General features: G+C 43.5%; 1 protein-coding gene across 2 annotated transcripts in view; it reads right to left on the minus strand.

The window, feature by feature from the left end:
• The window catches only part of SPOCK2 (SPARC (osteonectin), cwcv and kazal like domains proteoglycan 2), a 125,731-nt gene that overhangs the window by 35,663 nt on the left and 64,736 nt on the right, over positions 1-25,332 (minus strand). The window contains exons 2-4 of one of the 2 annotated variants that reach the window (XM_032231468.1): positions 15,858-15,866; positions 12,111-12,156; positions 3,877-3,991 (exon numbers count right to left, since the gene is read on the minus strand). In XM_032231468.1, coding sequence (XP_032087359.1) covers positions 3,877-3,991; positions 12,111-12,156; positions 15,858-15,866 — 170 coding nt within the window. The remainder of the gene's footprint in view (positions 1-3,876; positions 3,992-12,110; positions 12,157-15,857; positions 15,867-25,332) is intronic. The other variant, XM_032231469.1, reaches the window with a different exon arrangement.

Genomic DNA, 25,332 nt, shown 5'->3' on the forward strand with positions numbered 1-25,332 from the left:
AGGAGGAAGCTCCAGAAAGGGCACAGAGGATCATACTGCAATGTTAACACCCTTAAAGAGAAGTCATCAAGGTCTTTCCCCAACCCGGTGCTCTCCAGAGGTGTCACGAACACAGGTTTACAGATTCCCAACCAGCAAGCAAATGGGAATGATGAAGGCTGTTAATCTTGACACCTCCAAAGCTTGACTAATGTTGCCTCGTGGTCCTGAACAGAACTGACGCATATCAAGGGAAATGTTTCATAGCAGCAGTGAAAGATGACAGTTCATTTCTAAACTTTCAATCACATCAGAGGTGGGTTGCTCCCGGTTTTACTACCAGTTTGCTACACACGGGCTCACTTCGCTTGCCCATGTGTGCACAGTTCAATGTGAATTGGTCTTCACACATGCGCAAAACAATTTACAGTGAACTGCACACATGCATGCACTACAAAACACCATGCGTGCACAGTTCAATGTAAATTGGTCTTTGCACATGCGCAGAGCAATTTACAGTGAACTGCACATGCGTGTGCACTACTAAACAACATGCTGGCAACAGCAACCGGGGAACTGGTTCGGGGGTGTGGGCAGCCTGGGTCACTGTCACTGGTTCTGTGACTCAGGCCTAAATTCCACTACCAGTTCGGCTGAACCAGGCCGAATCAGGCGCAACCCACCTCTGAACCATATGATTTACCGTAATCATGGTGGAAATGATACCATGATGTCTTTAAGGAGAAAGAAAGTGGAAGTGAACTTTGTTGAATCAGTCCGGCAGGTCATGTGAAGAAGGCAGAAGGTGTTGCAGGGATCTAGAAGATGCCATGGGACAACTCACCGCAGGACAATCCAATGCTGCATTGTTTCATTCAGTGACTTTTATTATTGGTGACCATGTTTTTGTCAAAATAATTGTAATTCTTGTATTTCTGGACAGACTTTCTCAATTTTATTATTGGCCACGGTTCCGTTGAGTTTAATTTAACTTTTATGTTTGTTGAATTGTCCTGTGTTGATTTGTGCCATGGTGAGTTTCCCACGGCAAGTTGGCCACAGTGAGCTGCATGACAAATTGTCCCATTCTGTGTCTCAGCCATAGGTAAAGGTATGCAGCGCACATCTTTCTTTCTGACTTTCCTCCCCCTTAACTTTAAAAAGATACAAGATGAGAGGTTGGCATTCCTTTTATTTATTCAGGACAGGATGTGGCAATATCTTATTTCCTGTTCAGTAAAAGCGTGTGCGCTCCCAGATTCCACAGCATGGAAGACCAACAGCACTAGAGGGCCAACATCATTAAGACTTTTATCCAACAGAAGGAATAATTTTGAACTTCTTAGATTAGGGTCTCCCAATCTTGGTTCCTCAGATCTTAGGCATCAAAAGTACAACTTCCTACCCCCATGATGGCAAATCTGTGGCACGCGTGCCCAAAGTGGCACACAAAGTCATGTTGCACTGCACGAAAGCCGTCGCCCCAACTCAGCTCCACCGCACATGGATGCACACCTCCAACCAGTCATCTGATTTTTGGGTCTCTGCCGCCCATTCGTGGGGCACATATGGGAGTTGGACATGCATGTGGGAGATGCGTGCGCATGCGCGGGGGCAGGGAATTGTGCACGCATGCGTGGGGGCTGGGCGTCAAGGAGGCCCTCCCTGTGGCCCATTTTTGGTTCCAGGAGGCTGCAGGGAGGCCTACTAAGCCCAAAACAGGGTGCAGGGTGGTAGGGTGCCACCCTCCCCCCATGGCTCATTTTTGCTCCCAGGAGGCTGGGAAACAGCCCCAAAATAAAACAGGAGGTGGGGTCGCACACACATGGGCAGAAGGGCGGGTGCGTGTGACAGCGCTTTCAGCACATGATGACAAAAAGGTTAGCTATCACTGTCCTAGCACCTCTTCTAAGTCATCCAGGGGGGATGGGACCCAAAATATCAGTCCTCTGATTTGAGTTGGGAAGGGAAAGTTTAAGAGGCTTAAAATGTGGCATTTGATGTACTGTGCTAACTCTTGATCTGGCTAATACAGCTCTCTGAAGGATAATGAAATAGAAGTTCAACATCATCTATAAACCCAGAATTTATCCATCCTTCCATCCATCCATCACTTTTCTACCTTACCCCATCCAATAACAGTGCAACAACTGCTCTCTAATTTTGAACAAATAACAAAATCATCTAAAAAAACACCTTTAAACACTTCTCTCAATTTCCATTTAATATATAAGAAGTTGTTAAGTGTAAATAATTTTATATTTAAAAAACTACACTATATCTCTGGACAAATTCAATCTAATCCTCAAATCCCACGAACAAAAGCTGATTTTTCTCCTTGCCTTGATCAATGCTTTTCAACCTTCTGGAATCCATGGGACAATATCAGGGGTGGGTTCCTGCCAGTTCTAACCTTTCTATAGAAGAGGTTCCACAAATCTACCGTGCCGTTTAGAACCGGTTCCAGCTCCTTCCCCCCGCCCGTACGCACCACACTTGCCCTGCTCACCGCTCACTGATTGGCTGGCTCACCAATTGCTCTGCCCACCTCTAAGAGTATTATCTAAATCTTAAAGTCTTAAAGCTGTCAAATTTGAACACCCCTGGGGTTTTTTTCCTAAAGGGTTAGGAGTGCAAAGGTCTTGAAAGACTTGCGTGCTTCAAATACCAGAGTTTCTGAGCCAACACTTTGGTTGCTAAGCAAGAGCGTTGTTAAGTGAGTTTCATCACATTTTACAAGTTGGCCATGCCCACCCAGTCACATGACTGCCAAGCCACTCCCTATGGCCAGCAAGCCACTCCCACAAAGCAGGCCACACCTACAGAAGAGGTTCCAAAAAAATTTTGTATCCCACCACTAGACAATATGTAAGATAGCAGGAGTACTTTGGTACACCAGAAAATTATTAATTGTATATATGCATTTTTAAATCAGCAAGATACAGTTCAGGAGGAAGGATTGTCTGCAATATCTCCATATTGAACATATGGATTATACAAATATGCATACTACAAAATTAAAAAATACCCTGTTTCCCTGAAAATAAGACCTCTCCAGATAATAAGCCCAATCAGGTTTTTGAGTGCATGGGCTAAAATAAGCTCTCCCTGAAAATACTGCAACACAGCAGCAGCCATGAGGTGACCACACTCACCGCCTCCTGTACCTCAAAAATAATAAGACCTCCCTGAAAATAAGGCCAAGCGCTTATTTCTGGAATCAAAAGAAAATAAGACCCTGTCTTATTTTCAGGGAAACATGGTAATAATAACACGAGACAAAAATCTCCTGGCATACCAAAAACAAGCCCATGGCACATTTGTGTGCTGCAACACATAGATTGAGAACCACTGATCTAGAATATTATATGAAGGATTTGGTTATTTCTGCCCTGAATATCAGTAACTCCACTGTCTCTATAAATCCAACTGGCCTTAAAATATTTGATTACAGGTAGTCCTCAATATCCGACCACAACTGAGTCCAACATTTCTGTTGCTAAGCCAGACAGTTGTTAGGTGAGTTTTGCCCCATTTTATGAGGTTACTTGTCACAGTTGTTACTGTGCTTGTTAAATTGGTAACACGGTTGTTAAGTGAATTTGGCTTCCCCATCGACATTGCTTGCCAGAAGGTCACAAAAGGGGATCACATCTGCAATTGTCATAAATGTGAGTCAGTTGCCAAGCAGCTGAATTTTGATCATATGACCATGAGGCAGCCGCAATGGCCATAAGTGTTGAAAACGGTTGTAAGACACCTTTTCAGTGCTGTTGTAACTTCGAACGATCACCAAATGAATTGTTGTAAGTCGAGGACTATCTGTATATCAAAAAAATATCTGAATAACCAAATCACTCAATCAGGAATTAATGTATAACTTAATGGACTCCTTACCGGTGCTCCAGTTTTTTGCGACTGATACACATGGCCCTTTGGTAACCCTGGGCAATGCACACCTTATGCCGGCTGCATTTGATCTTCTGGCAAGGGTCTTTTGTGGTGTCCAGACCTAAAGCAAGAGGCAAAGAGAACATGCGTTATCTTACACTAAATCATCTTCCCTGAGTCTTTATGCAGCCCGGGCTCAGGTTAATGCTGCAGCTCAGGACCCCCGACAGCACTCCAAAATTTGGGGTAGCTGGTGAAGTATTTTAAGTCAGATTCGGGTTAATGTCAGGGTTCCAAATAGGATCCAAAAGTAAATCAGAGTCCAAGGCAAAGTATTGCTCAAAGTTCCAATTTATTAAGAGAGTCATGTTGGCACATCTGGGAAAACCCGAATCTGGAAGCTTCCCGGTTTTCCTCACCTAGCTGAAAGTTCTAGATCCTGCCTGCACACCCACGTCCATCACATGGTCCAATCTCCCACTGCCATGCTAGCAGTTCTACCCATCCAGTTCAGGTCAGGTGCCGAGGTGCAGAAACAAAGGATGACCTTGGCTTTCTATAAAGAATTTTGTTATGGCTACATAGCATCTAACTCCTACAATCCCCCCTCCCATTTTCCCACAATAGAAAAAGGCCTAGTAGAATAATAGAAAGTGTGGCAGGCCAAAGATCCAAAAGAAAGCTGCAGGCCTGACAATGAGTTTGGGATCCAAAATATCACTCGCCGTAACAGAATAACTGAGTTAGGAGGGATCTTGGAGGTCTTCTACTCTGTTTCCCCAGAAATAAGACCTCCTCAGATAATAAGCCCTATTGAGCTTTTGAGCACATGCACTAAAATAAGCCCCCTTCTGAAAATAAGCCCTCCCTGAAAATATTGCAACCCAGAAGCAGCCATGAGATGACCACACTTTCTGCCTCCTGCACCTCAAAAATAATAAGACCTCCCCAAAAATAAGGCCAAGCACTTATTTCAGGGGTCAAAAGAAAATAAGACCGTTTCTTATTTTGGGGAAAATGCGGTAGTCCAATCCCTTGCTCAGGTAGGAAACTCTACCATTTCAGACAAATGGTTGTCCAGATTCATCTTAAAAGCCTCCAGTGTTGGAAACATCTGGAGGCAAGTCATTCCATTGATTAATTGTTCTCATTCTTAGGAAATTCCTACTTAGTTCTACATTGGTCCTCTCCTTGATTAGTTTCATAGCTCCACTGCTTCTCGTTGTATTTCAGGTGCTTTGAAGAATAAGTTGACCTGCTTAATCTTCCCTGGAGTACCTTCACCTACACCAGTGATGGCGAACCTTTTAGAGACCGAGTACCCAAACTCAACCCAAAACCCACTTATTTATTGCAAAGAGCCAACCGGCAATTTAATTTGAATAATGAGGTTTTACTACCTAAAATAATGATAAACAAGGCAGAGTTCAGCTAATTGTTCCAAGAAAAAGTGATAAATGCACTTTTATGCCCCTTCATTTTTCCTGCTTGTGAAATATTACGTTTAGCAACAATAAAAAGGAAAAATGTTTGTAGTATCATTTCTCTCTTTCCCTTCCTCTCTCTTTCCCTCCCTCTCTTTCTCTCCCTCTCTCTTTCCCTCTCTCTCTCTTTTTCCCTCTCTTTCCCTCCCTCTCTCTTTCTCTCTTTCCCTCCCTCTCTCTTTCCTTCTCTCTCTCTCTTTCTCTCCCTCTCTCTTTCCCTCCCTCTCTTTCTCTCTCTTTCCATCCCTCTTTCTTTCCTTCCCTCCCTCCCTCCCCCCCTCTCTCCCCCCTGCGGGAGAAACGTGATGGAGCTGGGCTGGGGCGACGGCACGCATGCCCACAGAGAGGGCTCTGGAACGCATGCCATAGGTCACCACCACTAACTTAGACTCTAATCTAACATACTGTAGGCAATCCCAGTTAATAGTGCAGTGCTGTTTTATACAACAATCTCAGGAACTAGAAGTCACCTCATGATTTGTTTTAAAAGCAGTCTGATTGTCAATTTTGTTTTCTTTTTCTAATACCCTGGCTGCCATTTATAATCTTGAAATGATGTACCCACATTTATTCATGTGTTGAATTTATATTCTGATCCTATTTCAATATAAGCTAAAATGCTGTGAAAGGAATTGCATTTGTTCAGTGTAGGAGATCTCAAGGACTTGTATTCGCTAGCTGAGTGCACCTCTGAATATTTGATTAATAGGTAAATAAGTGGATCCACATCCTTACATGGAGATGCTCACTTACAAGTCGAAAGGTTCCTTGGTTTTGCAAAGGGCATATATCTGCAAACCACTGTTTCTCAAACTTGGGAACCTTAAGATGCGTGGACTCCAAAACCCAGAATTCCCCAGGCAGCAAATGGCCAAGTTCCACCAGTGTCAGCTGCCACCTTATGCTTGCTTGTGCTTCACTACCACTTGGTGACAATCTTCCATGAACTCTGGGGAGAGTGGGTAGGAGGAGGAATGCTTGGGGGGAAAATGAAAGTAAATGCTGCATCTCCCCAAGAAACTGACAGCTGCTTACCAATCTATGTTTGAACTGACAATTCAAAAAACATCTTGTTGAAACTGATTGGCCATGGGCAGGTAGCATTTTTTACTACCGTTTCGGGAGAACTTGCCTGAACCAATAGCATTTCACCCTGGTTATGGGGGGGATCAGTGATGGGAGGCTGAATTTAAGAGATTTTGGTGCACAATTCACAGTTCTGGCTATGCATTGCTGCAATACATTGACTTCTAATAAAAGTATGCTTTTCTCAGCAAACAGAGCCAATTTCTATTTAAAGGTGTAAGTGGTGGCAGGTCTGACAACCAGAATTAATGAAAACAACTTATATTGTTTCCCATCTTCAATCATAACACATTTTGTAGTTTGGATTAAAAAAAGAAACATAACTATGGATAAAAGCCAAACCACCTGGAGCATGGTCACGAACATCTGAATCTGGATCAGAGACATTTAGGCTCAAAATTTAAGCACTGTAAGTAATCATAATACTCGATCTAGAAATGTAAGAAATTTCCCCATTTGCTCTGATCCAGCAAGCCAGACCGATCTGTTTATCAGAGGTCTCCCAAAGGTACGTAGCCACTGACTGAGTGGACATATTTGCCATAGAATGATAGTGCTTATTCATAATATCATATTGTACTGACAGCACAAATCTCTTGAGGTGAACCGGTAATCCTAATTTGCAGGGCCTCCAGTTACATATTACTAATTGCCTGCAATAATTGCTAGATTTGGATGGCAAACAACACTCAGATCTAGCTTTTAGACTTCCCAATTTCATTGGCAAAATAAATGAATCTGTGAGTTGGTAGCCAGCAAACATTACAGGCAGAGAAAGGCTGTCAGGCAGATGCTCTCGCACAATTTTCTGAAGCTGAGGGAAAAAAACACCATCACCCTAATATTCCAGGAAAGTCAAGAGGTGCTTTAGATTGAACTGAATCACCCAAGATGATGAAAGGTTAGCGATTGAATACTTCCTCTTCAATTTTGCCTTGGAAGTTTCTTTTTCAAAAAATGTCAACATCTCAGCTATCAAGTCTGTCAATGCCGGTAATTGATGAGCCTAGACATTCTCACTGTTTAAATAGATGAATCTGCTTTCTAGTAAGATAAACCCTGATCTGTCTAGCTCAGTAAGGTCTTTCTACAGTAGCTTCCCTTACCTAATAGGTACCTGGATGGAATACAGCTACCATTATCCCCAGCACCATAGTCATAGCTATCTAGGAATTTAGTTAGCCAGTCAGCAAAGACTTCTGCAGTTATACAGTATTGGACTTGATGGGCAGATTATGGTATTCCACTTTATTGGGCACTTTCAAAACCGTTTAGAAGCAATCAATTATTCCTCTGACTCTGCCATATAAATCAAGAATTAACAGAAGATGAAGCTATCATCTACAACATCTAGAAGGCACCAGAAGATAAGGAGTCATTTTTCTCCTTTTCTTCAGATGTCTTAAAAATCAACCTTGCCTCAAGCAATTTCAACCAAACTTGGCACACAGATGACTTACTGTCTGTAAAAAAATTATTGTGTGTGTGTTCTGTTAAGATACAGCCTGTTGTGCCTTAAAATGGCTTCTACTGTACTGCCTTAAAATGGCTTCTGCTGTACAGTGCAGTGGAGTTGCCATGGTAACAGCTTCACAGTACTCCACAAGGGGGCTCCTTTGGTAAGGGGGGAAATCCAATATTAGAAATTACGCTTCTGGAAGCACAGGGAAAATCTTTTTAACTAATTTAATTGTCTCCAAAATCAGGGCTCGGGGAGAAGTTGCTCTTGCCATTGCCTCTTCAGGCGTTGTGGCAACGTTCATGGAAGGAGGGAGGGCAGCCCATTCCGCACTTACATTGCCACTTGACATCGCCATTCTTGTCTAATACAGGATTGAGAGAAATAAATACCAGGGCAATGCCGGGTTATAAGCTAGTATTAAATAAAGAAAAAAAATACCTATTAAAAATTACTGAAATGTTTGTACAGTCTTCCAACTTACAGGACCAAAATGGTAGCAGTCAGATATTAAATTTCAATGGTGCTGATAAACTTTATGAAAGCTGCACCTGCCAACTGTTACCCAGACATGGTTATAATGACTACTCCAGTGAGGTTTATATGAGACTAATCCTGAAGAGCAGACAGAAGGTTCAACTGATATAACAGTTAGCATCTTACTTGCTAAGGCTGTGATGGCAAACCTATGGTACATGTGCCACAAGTGGCACGGAGCGCCCTTTCTGTGGGCATGTGAGCCATTGCCCCAGTTCAGCTCTCCCATGCATACGTATGTGCATCCCGCCAGCCAGCTGATGATCAGGTCTCTGCCGTGCATGTGCAGGGGGCAGGTTCCACCACAAAACCGTGTTCGACTAAAGCGCGGTCGATGAAACCGTGTAGCTGACGTCATCACAGCGCAGAGACAGAAGCACGCTGTAAACGCTAAACCTAAAATTAACCCCTAAACCTAACCCCCCTAAACCTAATCCTAAACCTAACCCTAACCCTTAACCTAACCCTAAACCTAACCCTAAAGCTAACCCTAAACCTAACCCTTACCTTAAGTTGAATCAGCTTGCTTTCAAAGCGCTATTTAAAGCGCCCTTCTTTCTCCGCGCTCGCTGTTGTCGCCCTGTTGATGACATCAGCGATGCGGTTTAATCGGGCGTGCTTTAGTCGAACGCGGTTTGGTCGTGCCACGCAGGGGGCATGCTGGGGGGGAACACACGCATGTGTGGGGGCATGCAGGGGTGTGCTAAGGGATACCCAGTGTTGTGACTATGTCCTTCCCAATACAGATAGTCCTTGACGTACGACCACAACTGAATCCAAAATTTCTTTTGCTAAGTGAGACAGGTGTTAAGTGAGTTTTGCCTCATTTTACAACCTTTCTTGCCCCGTTGGTTAAAGGAATCCCTGCAGTTGTTCAATTAGTAACACAGTTTTTCAATCCTACCCCTGTTTATGAGCTCCAGAACCAGAACAGAGCCAGCAAAATTACACTGCATAGGCCAGTGATGGCGAACCTATTTTGGCTCGCATGCCATAAGTGGGAGGAGCGCAGGGAGGGGGGTCGTGTGCAGGACGTGCGGCACCCATAATGCAATGCGTGACCCCCAATGCGCATGCACACACTATAGGCGCGACCCCCCCCCCATTTTTCACATGTTTTTTTCGCCCTCCCCAGGCTCCAGAGGCTTTATAGGAGCCTGGGGAAGGCAAAAACAGCCTCCCCCACCCCACCCCCTCCGGAGGCTTCAGGAACCTTCAGGAGACTTCCCTGAAGCCTCCGGAGCAGTCAAAACAACCTTCCGAGCAAAGCGGACGTCACTTCCAGTTTGCTCGGAGGGTAATTTTGAGCGCTCCGAAGGCTTCAGGGACCTTCAGGAGGCTTCCCTGAAGCCTCCGGAGCAGTGAAAACCACCCTCCGAGCAAAGTGGAAGTCACTTCCAGTTTGCTCGGAGGGTTGTTTTGAGCGCTCCGAAGGCTTCAGGAATGTTCAGGAAGCTTCCCTGAAGCCTCTGGAGCAGTCAAAATGACCCTCCGAGCAAAGCAGAAGTCCGTTCCCAAACTTCCGGTTTGCCCGTAGGGCCATTTTTTTTGCGCTCCAGAGGCTTCAGGAAAGCTCATGAAGTCTCCGGGGGGGCCTCTGGTGGGGGGGAGGCTCATTTCACCCTCCCCAGGCTCCTATAAAGCTTCTGGAGCCTGCGGAGGGCAAAAAATGGGTGAACTCAGCTGGCCAGCGCACACATGCCGCTGTCCAGCTGATGGGACAGCGCCTTGTGTGCCCTGACAAATGGGTCCGCGTGCCACCTGTGGCACGCGTGCCATAGGTTCGCCATCACTAGCATAGGCAAACCTTTCCTGTTGGCCTGGTAGATAGCAACAGTTTGGCTAAGCCACTCTAACCCATCAGTGCTTAAGAGGTCTTTTCTCTTTTGGTGGGACCCGAGATACTTCTATAATGGAGAAACTTGCTTTTTCAGTTCTTTTTTCTCTTCCTTTCTTTTGAAGGACAAAGACTGGAACTTTGGAGATTTCCCGATACGATGGACTGGTTTAATTAGTTTAACTTATGCTTGGTTGTAGGGGACGCAGTGGCTCAGTGGCTAAGACGCTGAGCTTGTCCATCAGAAAGGTCAGCAGTTTGGCAGTTCAAATCCCTAGCGCCATGTAACAGAGTGAGCTCCCGTTACTTGTCCCAGCTTCTGCCAACCGAGCAGTTCTAAAGCATGTAAAAATGAAAGTAGCAAAATAGGGACCACTTTTGGTGGGAAGGTAACAGTGCTCCATGCGCCTTCGACATTTAGTCATGCCAGCCACATGACCACGGAGACGTCTTGAGATAGTGCTGGCTCTTCGGCTTTGAAACGGAGATGAGCACCGTCCCCTAGAGTCTGGAACGACTAGCACATATGTGCGAAGGGAACCTTTACCTTTTTATTCTGGGTTGTGTTTTTTTGGGGCTAAATGTAACCTCCTGGGAATTAACCAGTTAGGTCAATATGAACTCATTTTCACTGGAACCGAGTTTTGTCCAAATTTCAGGCAATAATGAATTCTTTTCAAACAACAGACAGTTATTTATTTGATTAAACTGTCTGAAGAGTATTGACTTATCAATAAAGTAAGCTTCATCACGAACAAATTTGTTTTCGGTCTTGAAAATCTTTGTTTTTGCCATTTAGCAGACATTCCACCTTACTAAACACCTGCTCCACCAAAAAAATAAAATCAGTGTCTTACTGCAGCCCAGCCACATTTAACAAACAAAGACTAGCACTTCCAATTGTACAATAATCTAACAGGGAGTAATCCCCATTAAAAACAACAGGGCTTCCTTTTGAATAGACCTGTATAGGATTGCACTGCAGTTAATTAAAACCTGGAACACAATCCAAATTCATTCAGAACATAACTATGAACATGGACAGCCAAGTCTATTGAATTCCAGATCAGGGGAAGAAACAGTAAAAATAACCGGTGCTCAATTCCCAATTCAATCATTTTGAGGATTCACAATAGCAGTTAGATTGTATATGGATGGAAGTTGTAACAGTTGGAATTCTGGAGTTCAAAACGCAATGTAAATGCACAAAGGACTTTTTATTGTTGTTTATAGCAAGTCCTAAGTACAAATATTCAACAGCATATTGTTAAAGGGCACTATAGTTAAATTAACACAGGGAAATCTATGTTGTAATATATGTTATACAACAAGACTTTTTCCGAGACAATTGGAAAAAGAAACGGAACGCTGATCTATTACTAGAAAATATACAACCACAAAGGATATTCAAGAGAGATGGATTTTAACTATAGAGAAGAAAAATTGGAATCCATTCTTGACTCCTGGCACTCGATGTGTCCTAATATTTAAACTGGCTCTTTTCCAAAAGAGAAAGATCAAACTTTAAAGATAAAAAGGAAAATAATAGCCTTCATCCACAAGAAATGTTACAATTTGTAAAGTGCATTCATAGCTGATAAAGGAAAGCAGAACATTTTTCTTTACATTTGCCTGTATGATCATCCTGGCATGCAGTTATTTTCAAATGTTTACAGAATGGATAACAAGCAAATGAGATGAACCATTTCAGTTCAATTTCTCCTCGTTCTCAGCAATTTGCAGAAAAACCTTTTTTCCAAGCAACTTCAGCCATTCTTTTTTTGGCGGTACCAACACTAAAAAAAAATAAGCACTATAAAAAGGGAATAAAAATTACCCTCATCTACTGGCTGATTATCCTCCCAGCTCTTGATGTAGTCATCCTGTTAGAGAGAAGGAAAAAAAGACAAGTTAACTGTTAGACCATAGAAAATGCCAGCAATAAAAAAACCTTGTTATTTAGAATGCCAGGGAAATCCAAAGTGTTCCTCAATCTTGGTGTTGTGGCCCGCCAGTGGCCAACAGAGCTGGCAGCAGATTCAGGTAGTGAGGAGGCTGGGGAGGAACATGGGCCAGTCCTGGAGTCTGGGGAAGGCTCTGATGAGGGCTCTGTGTCGGAGGCAGAGAGGGGACCAGAGGCGTATACCATTTATCAGTTGCCTTCAGAGTCAAAGGTCAGTGAGGCAGATGAACAGCTGGAGCCTGTTCCCAGTGTGCACATGGGCAGAGTTGTCAGATGAAGGGAACAGCTAAAGAACAGGGATCGACTTGGGAGTAAGGCCACAGATGGACGATGAATGGCCCCTCCCACAGGGAATAAAAGAGGAGCGAAAGGGGAATGGAGTTTGCAGGAGACAATTAGTTCACTCAATTTTTGTCTGGACAAGGAGTTTGCTTCATGGTCTTGGGAAGCCTCAGTCAGAACACTTTGGCACAGCATTATAGGACTCGAAGTAGGGGGAAATCTCTAGTTTTAACATATCCAAATTAATGTTCCTTCTAATGCAATTTATCCCAATTCAGTAATTGGGATAAATTGCATTAGAAGGAACATTAATTCAGAGGGTGAAATATCTGACATAGATAGCCCTTGACCCCACTTGGCAACTGACTCATATTTATGACAGTTGCCGTGTCCCATGGTCATGTGATTCCCGCTTTTGCGGCCTTCTGACAAGCAAACTAAAAAGGGAAGCCAGCTTCACTTAATAACCATGTTACTAACTTGACAACTGTTGTGATTCCCTTAACGACCGTGGCAAAAAAGGTCACAAAATGGGGCAAAATTCACTTAGCAACTGTCTTGCTTAGCAACAGGAATTTTGAGCTCAATTGTGGTCATAAGCCAAGGACTATCTTTACTTTCTTGATAGACCTCATTCCAGAAGGTTTCAGTTGGATCTAATTTTTTTTGCACAAGAAGAACATAAAGGAGATTTTTTAAAAACTGCACAAAGAAAAAGAAATGGACAAAATCTAACTCAGGGAATCTGGGTTCAATTAAAATGTTTAAGCCAGGAGTTCTAGAACATCAGGCTGTATCCTCATCCCTCTTATAATTTTTAATGAGACTTTCCCAAAGTGCCAAGTCACAAAACAAAATAACAATCCATTGAAAATCAATCCAACATTTTCTGGTTTAAAAGTCTTGTGCAATTAAAGATAAACATGCTCACTCAGCCAGAAGAACAAAATTAAAATAATTTAGTGATACGGCCCTTGGGGTACAGGATCACCACTCTGTTTCATTGCAATCTCAGCAATCTTTCTTTTTTTGCTGAAGCTTAAAATTGATCGACGTGATACTTTTTGGAACATTGCTGGGTTTTTCTCTCCTCAATTTTCACATGATACCGTGATCCTGTGTAGTAAAAATCCACATTTCCTAATTTGATTTCTAGATCAGGGGTGTCAAACTCAAGGTCCGGGATGGGAGGTGGGGTGCTTAGATCTGGCCTGCAGGGCTGCCCTGGAAACACCAAAGGAACAGCCTGCAGTGTGACTGCTCCGTTTTTGGATGCCCTCCCACATGTGGCCCTCCCGAGCTCTGTTTTCACTGGCAGAGCGTCGCAGGAGGCCGGCGTAGCCGAAAATGGAACTTGAGAGCCCGTTTTCACTGGTAGAGGCACCGCAGACCACCACAGGTGCCCCCAACAGGGATGTTGAGCTGCTCATGCCCACCCTAGCCACGCCCACCCTAGCCCCCCGAGGTCAAACACAACCATGATGTGGCACTCAGTGAAATTGAGTTTGACACCCCTGTTCTAGATGATGGAAACTGATAACTTTGTCCATGGTGGTTAACAGTTTTACTAGTCTACTGGTAAAAGGAGACAATTGTCAATCAGTGAAGGACAGCCAAAAACATGCAAAGAAATGCTTGCGGGATGTTATTTGCAAGGGATCTGCGCCAACTTGTAGATCAAGCCCCAGTCTACGAGGATCTTTTGATTTACACTTAACATACTGACAGCATTGTCAGCCGGGAATGTATTTTAAGACAACCAGGCACTACAACAAAAATGCTAACGTAAACCAGTGAGGAACTTGCAACGAGAAACCTGGATCGAGAAAATGATCACAGAGACAAACGGTTGTCTGAAACGAAAAAGCTGCATGTCATCTCCGGCTGTTCCCTACATGACATGTCATAATATTCATCGCTGTTTGCTTTTGTAAGCGAGATGTGGCGATGTCTGCACTGGTTTTCATGCCGTCTTAAGGGTTAGGATCGAAAACAAAGGGAAGCGATGATGTCTAAAATAAGCTTTCTTTGCAATGACTCAAAGGCGGCATTTCTGCCAAGCACCTTTTTCCCTTGAAAGGGATGAGGTGGGAGAAGGAGGTGGGTGGACTCGAGTATAAAGAGTCAGAAACCTCTGACTCCAGGATGCAGCTTCTTTAAGGGAAGATGACAAGGTGCTGCACATCGCTCTTCATTTCTCCTGCCAATCTTTAAAAATTAGAGGCTGGCTTGGAGAGAGAAGTTATTTCTTCCCATCCAAACGGCTTTTGGGGAAGTGTCAAAATTGCTGCGTCTCACAAGGAGTGGATAGAAAGGAAATAGCAAGAGCTGACTTACGTCTGTGAATGGGCTGTGGGGATGATTTGGACACACAGCACAAAAACTTTCAGCAATTTGTGCTTTATCAGAATTTATAGGCAACTAGCTGATAACCCGGCGTTGCCTGAATATTTATCTATAGGGGGAAAATGTCCAAACCAAACATAATTTCTAATGTTGGATTTTCCCCCTTACCAGAGGGAGCCCCCTTGTGGAGTACTGTGAAGCCATTACCCATGGCAACTCCATTGCACTGCACAGTAGAAGCCATTTTACGGCAGTACAGTAGAAACCATTTAAAGGCACAACAGGCTGCATCTTAACAGAACACACACCCCAAAGGGTGTTAAGGGTATTTTACCCCCACAGTAAGTCATCTGTGTACCAAGTTAGGTTGAAATTGAATGTGTGTGCGCATGCACACACACACACACACATTTATATGTATTTTGGGGGGTATAAGATGCACCAGAGTATAAGACGCACCAAGATTTTGAAGAGATAAATTTAAAAAAAGTTTTTGCACTCTGCAGACCTCCCAAACCCTCTGCACACCTTTTTTTTTAAAAAAATGGGGCATGCAGAGTTTGAGAGGCCTGCAAAGTGCTCCTGGGGGTTGGGGGAGAAACGAGCAAAAAAGGCCCATTTTTTGCTCATTTTTGCCCTCCCCAGCCCCCAGGAGCACTTTGCAGGCCTCCCAAACCCTCTGTACATCTATTTTTGTGAAGGGCACAGGGTTTCAGGAGGCCAAAAATGTTGTATTCATTGTATAAGACGCAGCCAGATTTTCACCCTCTTTTTTGTGGGGAATAGGTGCATCTTATACTCCAAAAATACATTATATATAGATCTACAGCAGGTGGGAGGGTCTGGTCCATTTTTCGTGGACCATGTCCCACCACTGAGAATGACCTTTAAAAGCAACCTAATCCAAAGCACTGTGTTAGAGATGACAAAAGAAAGGAAAATGGTACAGGACTGATGAAATGAAAAGTTGATTTTAAAAAAATCTATACTGACCTCCACCTCCTGGAAAATTCAGACCACATCAGAAGGGCAGCAGAAAGAGAGAGAGAGAAAGAGAAGTAAAATAAAAACAAAAACCAACTCTTTGTGCACAAAAAAGCAATGGTTATAATGCATACCAGCAGGGCAGAGAAAGCGACTGTTGTTTCTACAGCATATCTTTCTATTAACATCAGAATTCAGTCTCCATAAATGTTGTTTTATTAACCATTCTGCTGGGGTCGTTTTTATGGGGCCACCCGGAATCATGAATTTGAGATGGACAGCCGTGTAAATTGAAATAATCAATCAATAAATAAAGGTTTGCTTTGATTTGTTTGTGCAGTTGAAGTGCATAAAGTCATTTGTAACAACAGCAGTGGGGTCTTGGGAGTCGAAAGGAATATTAATCAAAACCAGGACATTGGTTAAACAGCAACAACTTTCCTCCAGAGGTTTTCTCATGCCTTTGGGGCGTGAAGTACGGTGTCCCAGCAGGCTCTTCTGGAGTTGCACAATATATTTCATTCTCTGACAGTCCCAATAATGTGTACACTTGCTTATTTCTCCCTTTTCCTTTGCAAGTAAAACTGAAGCATTGCAGTACCAGCTTGATTTACTGCATGAGGAAACAGACATCAGATTGTAATGTATGTATTGCATAATCTCTGAACAGGCTTTACCTGTATAAATAATTGTATACAGGGGAATAGGACTCACCCATTTTCCCCCAGTAAACTTTTCAGCTCCCCTACGAAACCTTGTGATCGAGCTTGATAAATTGACACTTACAGCTTGAAAATTAATGAGTCATTATGATTGGCCTCTCCTCTCCCCTTCTCTCCCTCAGGCTTGCCCCACAGAGGCCTCTCCTATCTTATCCCCTTCTCTCCCTCGGGCTACGTCCCTAATGTCAGAGCATTTTTCAGGTGGGGTGGGGGAGTAGAATGTCTAAACTGCCAGCTCGCAAGCTAAATGAGTCACACATTGGCCACGTCCATGCCCAAGTGGCAGTTGGAACAGAGTTCTTTTCAGGTGGGGAGGGGGAGTAGAACGTCTAACACTTTAACATCAGAGTGTGTTAATAATAATATAAGAAATACTAGTGATCTGATGGTCATTTTGAAAACCCCTTTCTTAGTGAGCACCTAGAAGCCAAGAGGAACATACATGCCAAATTTCAAGTTTGTAGGCTTTATGCTTCTGGAGATTGTGATGATGCGTGAGTGGTATTTTACATGTGGTTGTGTGTGTGTGTTTATTCAGATGACAAAAGTTATCTATATACATACATACATACATATTTATTTATTTATCAGCACAAATACAACAAAATGTAACAAAAAGGCAACAGTAAAAATATTGGGTTTCTGCCTGGATGGTCTCTTGTGACGAGCCGAAGGACAGAGAGTGGAAGTGGTGATCTTCCTCCCATATTTGGGCATACCGGGGGTTGTAATTATCTAATAGATACCTTTCACCCTGGCTTCGCTGATAATGGATAAGAGCCTGTGGCCTAATGGCTAAGATGTTTGCCTAGTATGTAATATAGCCCAGGTTCAAATCCCAGTAAGGGTATGGCTAGCTGATGAGAGCTAAATAGCTTGAAATAGATCTATACTAGTCTCCCTTTATTTATTTATCAGCACAAATACAACAAAACATATATATATATATATATATATATATATATATATATATATATATATATGTGTGTGTGTGTGTGTGTGTGTGTGTGTGTGTGTGTGTGTGTGTGCGTGTGTGTGTGTGTGTGTGTGTGTGTGTGTGTTATATTTATGCTGATAAATAAATAAAGGGAGACTAGTATAGATCTATTTCAAGCTATTTAGCTCTCATCAGCTAGCCATACCCTATGTTGGGAATCGAACCTGTGCTCTATTGCCTCTCAGGCAGATGTGTTAACCATTGAGCTACAAGGCTCAACTCCTTATCAGCCAGCCAGGGTGAGAGGTATATATTTAAAGTCACAACCCCTGGTATGCCCAAATATGGGAGGAAGGTCACACTTCCACTCTCTGTCTTCGGCTCGTCACAAGAGACCATCCAGACAGAAACCCAATATTTTTTTACTGTTATTTATTTATAACAGGAAGTGTGACCTTCCTCCCATATTTGGGCATACCAGGGGTTGTGACTTTAAATATATACCTCTCACCCTGGCTGGCTGATAAGGAGTCGAGCCTTGTAGCTCAATGGTTAACACATCTGCCTGAGAGGCAATAGAGCACAGGTTCGATTCCCAACATAGGGTATGGCTAGCTGATGAGAGCTAAATAGCTTGAAATAGATCTATACTAGTCTCCCTTTATTTATTTATCAGCATAAATATAACAAATGTAACAAAAAAGGCAACAGTAAAAAAATATTGGGTTTCTGTCTGGATGGTCTCTTGTGACGAGCCGAAGACAGAGAGTGGAAGTGTGACCTTCCTCCCATATTTGGGCATACCAGGGGTTGTGACTTTAATATATATATATATATGTATGTATGTATGTATGTATGTATGTATGTATGTATGCATGCATGCATGCATGTATGTATACACACACACACACACACACACACACATACATACACATATACACACACACACATATGTGTGTGTGTGTGTGTATTCTTTGGTATTACTCCTATCTTCAGGTAGTTCTCAATTTACAACAGGTTGCTTAGCAACTATTTGAAGTCCCAACAGACCCTCCCCAAGCTACTTATTAACCAGTTTTGAAGTTCAACATTGGTCTCCCAGCAGTCATGTGATCGGATTTTGGGTAACTGGTCTCAATATATGACCTTTTGCAGTGCCCGACAGTCACATGAACACAATTTACAACAAAGTGACACTTACTTCCACTTTCTGGCAAAAAAAAAACCAATGCCCTATAGGGAACAAAGGATTCAACAAATGACTGCCATGTTAACTTAATGACCACTGCAAAAAAAGGTCGTAAAATCAGGTCTGATCCACTTTAGGATAGTCTTGATGCATGACTATAATTGCTAGGCTCAACTAGGGTCATAACTTAAGGACTATCTCTATCCACTCCAGTCACACTTCCTCTTTTGTTCTGTAGAAATTAATATCTATACTGCTATTCGAAGAACTGGTCAATTAGAAAAGAATAGCTATTAGGCTACAGCAAGATCAGCAGCTGTTGGAGGAGTTACAGGAGACAATGATGCTTTGCCCAGCTTTTCATGAGGATTTCTGTTGCCCTTCTGGAACCAAAATGTAGGGCTGTGGAAGCCTTTTGGACTTACTAGTAGTTAGTAGAAAAAGCCCCCATTTCTGGACACTAAAAGTTATGAACTGGGTATGTCTACTCCAGTGACATGGGACGCGGTGGCTCAGTGGCTAAGACGCTGAGCTTGTAGATCAGAAAGGTGTTCCTCTTGGCTTCTAGGTGCTCGCTAAGAAAGATTAGAAGGTCAGCAATTCAGCAGTTCCAATCCCTAGCGCCGCATAACGGAGTGAGCTCCCGTTACTTGTCCCAGCTTCTGCCAACCTAGCAGTTTGAAAGCATGCAAAAATGCAAGTAGAAAAATAGGAGCCACCTTTGGTGGGAAGGTAACAGCATCCCCTGCGCCTTCGGCATTTAGTCATGCCAGTCACATGACTATGGAGACATCTTTGGACAGTGCTGGCTCTTCAGCTTTGAAATGGAGATGAGCACCGCCCCCTAGAGTCGGGAACAACCAGCACATATGTGCGAAGGGAATCTTTACCTTTAGTCTAGTGACAAGGAGGTGTTTTCATTAGACTAATCTAATTATATGTGTAGTAAGAAGGGGAGACATGACAGGAGTGTTCCAATATTTGAGGGGCTACCACAAAAAAATGAGTGGGTCAAGCTATTCGCCAAGCACCAAAAGGCAAGACAAGAAGCGATGGATGGAAACTAACCAAGGAGAGAAGCAACCTAGAACTTATGAGAAATTCCCTGAGAGGGAGAACAACCAACCAGTGGAACAGCTTTGCCTTCAGAAGTTGTGGATGCTCCATCATGGGAGGCTTTTAAGATTACACTGGACATCCATTTGTGTGAAATGGTAGAGGGGCTCCGCTCGAGCAGGGGGTTGGACTAGAAGACCTCCAAGATCCCTTCCAACTCTGTTATTCTATGTTCTATGTAAAAATATTTCAAAGAATGAGAGGATTTTGGAGAATTTCTCATAGAGGGTGGTAGTCCTCTTAGACATGTTTAGACCAAAGGATGTGTGGGAAAATTCATTCGCTCAGGGCATGAGCAAGAGCCGAAGTGGCGCAGTGGTTAGGGAGCAGTACTGCAGGCCACTTTAGCTGACTGTGATCTGCAGTTCAGCGGTTCAAATCTCACCGGCTCAAGGTCGACTCAGCCTTCCATCCTTCCGAGGTGGGTGAAATGAGGACCCGGACTGTGGGGGCAAGTTGCTGACTCAATTTGCTAAAAAATTTGTAAACCGCTTACAGAGGGCTGAAAGCCCTATGAAGCGGTATATAAGTCTAATAAATAAATAAATAAATGATAATCTTCTCCAGTCATTCGCAGCCTCCTTAAATCCCCAAAGTTCACAAAACCCTCAGGTAGGTGCAACTTATGAGGAATTTATTCCCGTTGTACAGGCAATCCTTGGCTTAAGACCACAACTGAGGCCAAAATTTCTGTTGCTAAGCAAGGCAGTTGTTAAGTGAGTTTCGCTCCATTTTATGACCTTTCTTGCCACAGCTGTTAAGGGAATCGCTGGGGTTGTTAAGTTAGTAGCACGGTTGTTAAGTGAATCCGGCTTCTCCATTTCTTTTCAGAAGGTTGCAAAAGGGGATCACATAACACCGGGACATTGCAACCATCATAAAATATGAGTCAGTTTGCAAGCGTCTGAATTTTCATTACGTGACCACGGGGATACTACAACAGTCATAAGTGTGAAAAGCTGTTGTAAGTAATTTTTTTCAGTGCCATTGTAACTTTGAATGGTCACTAAATCAACTGTTGAAAGATGAGGACTATCTGCTTGGGTCTTTTTTTTTAGTAATGGGACCACCGCCTTTGCTAAGAAGGGTGCTTTTTCAGCAAGCGCTCAGGTGGAAAGCCTATCCTTCTGCAAAATGAAACTGTCTGTTTCTGTAAAAACATCACTCTAGAGTCTAATGGCCTCAGCAGGATATCGTCCAGCCATAATTAGCTGCTACACCCAGGAACAAAAATAATAATAATACAGCTAGGAAAGGTTTCTGCATTTTCCCAGGGAAGCCAGTCCAAGGGACATTATTCCTAAAATGGCTTCAGCACTTCAGGATAGCAGCATCTCCTGATGATAAAGGTGAAGTTAAAGGTTCCCCCCACTTTATGCGTGCTATTCATTTCTGCCTCCAGGGGGTAGTGCTCATCTCCATTTCAAAGCCGAGGAGCCAGCGCTGTCTGAAGATGTCTCTGTGGTCATGTGGCCACGTTTGACTAAATGCTGAAGGCACACGAAACGCTGTTACCTTCCCACCAAAGATGGTCCCTATTTTTCTACGTGCATTTTTTACATGCTTTCGTACTGCTAGGTTGGCAGAAGCTGGGACAAGTAACAGGTGCTCACTCTGTTACGTGGCACTAGGGATTTGAACTGCCGAACTACCGACCTTTCTGATCGACAAGCTTAGTGTGTTAGCCACTAAGCCACTGCATCTCTTTTCTCATGATGATAGGAACATGTAAAATAGTCCTTAGAAGATAAGGCACCATCAGCATCTCATCTGAAATTATTTTTCTGGAGTTGAAAGAGCAGATTCATACATACGGATAAGCCCATTGTTACAACCAAAAGCCAACCCCCACAGTCAAATGCACCATTTTATCGGATGCTTTTAGTCTCTGGTATGCCTTGACATTCAAAGTTTTGAAAATCTTTTCCTCCGGGCACCCTGAAACTAGAGAGGCTAGGTGTCGGCACCTCTCCATTAGATAATTAGGAAAGAAAGACCACAAGACTCCATGAGTGGAAATCAAGTGTACTTTTACTAATTATAAATGATTAAAGGCATAGCGAAGCAAAATCTGAATATTTAGGCGCAAAGCGATTGATATATAGAATAGCCCATTCCCCTCCCCTTGGCATCACAGTTACAGTCCAATTATAATTCCTCCAAGTGTCAGGTGTGAGATAACTTCAAAAGGCATCACGAAGATGGAATGTCGGTGCCGTTAGTCCTGGCGGGAAACTCCCACGCATGCGTAGTCCGATCAGCCGGTGAACTCCAGAACCTTCCTCCAGCACAATGAGTAACCCCTCCCAAATACCATGCCCTCCCTCCCCGTTTCATGGCAGCCGAAGCAACAGCAAAGCAGAGGCTGACACTAGGAACTGAATCCCAAAATCTAAAGGTAAAGGTTCCCCTCACACATATGTGCTAGTCGTTCCCGACTCTAGGGGGCGGTGCCCATCTCTGTTTCAAAGCCGAAAAGCCAGCACTTCCAAAGACGTCTCCGTGGGCATGTGGCCAGCATGACTAAATGCCAAATGCAAATGGAATGCTCTTACCTTCCCATCAAAGGTGGCCCCTATTTTTCTACTTGCATTTTTATGTGCTTTTCAACTGCTAGGTTGGGAGAAGCTGAGACAAGTAATGGGAGCTCACTCCGTTACGCGGCGCTAGGGATTTGAACCGCTGAACTGCCGACCTTCTGATCGACAACTTCAGTGTCTTAGCCACTGAGCCACCACGTCCCTCAAAATCTAGTTCCAGTTTAAAACAAAAATCTTCTTCCCTCAGAACAAGTTCCTCTTATCACTTACCTGCAATGGCCTTCAGGAATCTAAGACATTTACAACCCAATAAAAGGACCAAATTATGAGATCAACCAAGTTTGTCTAAAAGACAAACAGAAGGGGCAACTTGGGCATGGACATCAAATCAAGAATAGCGAGCCTCCATTCCAGCAAGGTTCATATTTTTCTTACAATTTCTCAGGGTTGTTATTTTCAGCCAGCAAGTTTTCATTTCGACAGAGACATCATTGCGGCTTTCACTTCCACGCTGAGAAGAACTGTCTAGCCAAGCCATTTATCTCCCTGATTCACTCCTGCAATAGCTCTTCTACTCCCATTGTTTCTCTTTTAAAATGCCATGGTGGCGTCTCCATCTTCTGCCACAGCCTCTAGCCCAGCTGGAATTCCCAAACTGTGAGTCAAGGGATGTTTGCAGATGGAAGAAGCCATGCGACGCACAATTCAAACTCAGATGCGTTAGGAGTCCCCATCTGCCCTCCCAGCGTTGTCCAGGGTTGCCAATTGGAAGGCCAGAGAACAAAACCAGTTTATTCTCTGTTGCATGGCACCCTCGAGCCTTTCTGCCTGCTGCACTCCCGTTGGGTGCATTTTCAATAACGCCAACACAAAGTGAGCATATAAACTCAGTTCCCCTCCCACCCTCACTCCATCCCATCTCTGCCCAACAGGAAACTGTGCATTGTCAGAGCTGGCACCCTGCCACTCTGCTTCAGTTCTGCCAAGTGAACAAATGAAGCTTCACATTGGGATGGTAGCCACCTGCCATTTGGGTTACTGCTTTCAAAAAAGCAGTGATACCCTTAGGGGAAAAAAATAACCCTGAAGATAAATTTGGAGGTGATGGGCGAGATGCACTGATTCATCCATCCGTCCGCTGTTCTTGGGTGATCTTGATGCTCTCATGCATCAACAGTGAGGGTGAACCTTTCTGGCACCGAGTGCTGAAAAGGTCACGGATAAATGTTACGCACACATGCACACTCATCAGGGCTGCACTCCAGAAAAGCTGAACTTCCCGGTTCTAGTGTGCATGAATGCCTGACAATTGGTTGGGCGGTGTCCATGCGCATACCTATTTTCAGCACTGACACATGCATGAAGTGATCACACTCCAGAAAAGCCAAACTTCTGGATTCTGGTGCATATGCACACCCAACAATCAGCTAGCCGGGGCATATGCATACACTGATTTTCTGCACTGCTGCGTGCATGAAGGACAGCTGATCGTCATGCGTGCATGCGTGCCAGAAACCCAGAAGACAAACAATAAGGCCGCGCGTGTAGGGCGACATGACTTCAAATGCCACTTTGGGCATAGGTTCGCCATCACGGCTCTAGAATATCACTGTTGACACAATATTGCATACACAGTGATTGTTCCAATTCCACAGATGGTTTGAAGAATGCAACCTTAAGTGTTGTACCTAATATTTTATGATGCATGTATTTTACAATGACTATGTTAATGATACCACAATTGCTATATGTACCTTCAGAGTTTATGCACTGGAAACAAATCCTTGTGTCTAATCGTACTTGGCCAAAGAAGGATTCTATTCTAACCACTGCATCACCAGTGAAATCGAACTCCAAGGATATAGTGCTATTAGATTTGAGTATGGACTTGACTAAGAGCTCACTGAGAGATTGGTGCCAATGACATTGTGTAAGGTTTGCAACTGATGAGAAAGGAGCTGATGTACTCAGATCAGACCCATCTGCCATTTTACATATGGAATAGAAATTTCCAACTCTGAAAGCTCAAAGTATTGTTGTCTCCTGCAGCAGACAAATCTACTACACAAGTATGATTTCTTTCTTACCTGCAATAGAACATGCAATTTTGTTGGGTCTCTGAAACTTCTCTTGTAAGTTTGTTATTAAATGAGAGGCTGAAGTGTAGACCGCCTCCTGCGGATTACCTCTCTCAGACCAATTAGATCGCACAGGTTGGGTCTCCTCCGGATTCCATCTGCCAGCCAATGTCGGCTGGCGACTCCCCGGGGGAGAGCCTTCTCTGTTGCAGCTCCGGCCCTCTGGAACGAGCTCCCTGTTGAGATCCGGATCCTTACTACCCTCCTGGCCTTCCGCAAAGCCACCAAGTCCTGGCTGTTCCAGCAGGCTGGGGGGAGCTGAGAAGCATCTACCTCCATAGAAATTGTGAATGTTGGTTTTGTTTTTAATATGTTGTCTTTGTCTTGTTCCCCCCTTTCCCTTGTCTTTTGTAAGCCGCCCAGAGTCCTCCGGGAGTGGGCGGCATACAAGACAAATAAATAATAATAATAATAATAATAATAATAATAATAATAATAATAATAATAATAGTTAATGCCCAGCTCATCTCAGCCCAGCTCTTCACAAGTCAAAGTGAATATTATGAAGACTGATGCGTAAACTGCCTTGAGCTCTCAGATTAAAAGAATAATTGAAGAAAAAAATATGACCAAAAAATACCCACGGTCAACACTTTTACCAAGCTCCAGATGCCATAGCTTCTAAACTGAGAAGAAAGCTATTCAGATGTGGCTAGTGAGCAATATGTAATTAAATGAGCTATTTCCATTTCTAGAAGAATTCAATTACGTGCTAATCCAAAACAGGGGAAGGAGCTTCTTCACATAGGGTTTATTTTCATGAAGCAAACCTTTCCAGACAGCATTTTTTTAAACTTCTGTCATTCTCGTTCTGGAGTGAGACAGGGGGTCACCTGAGGCAG

The sequence above is a fragment of the Thamnophis elegans genome, chromosome 15 (genome assembly GCF_009769535.1).
Source record: "Thamnophis elegans isolate rThaEle1 chromosome 15, rThaEle1.pri, whole genome shotgun sequence".
Lineage (NCBI taxonomy): Eukaryota > Metazoa > Chordata > Lepidosauria > Squamata > Colubridae > Thamnophis > Thamnophis elegans.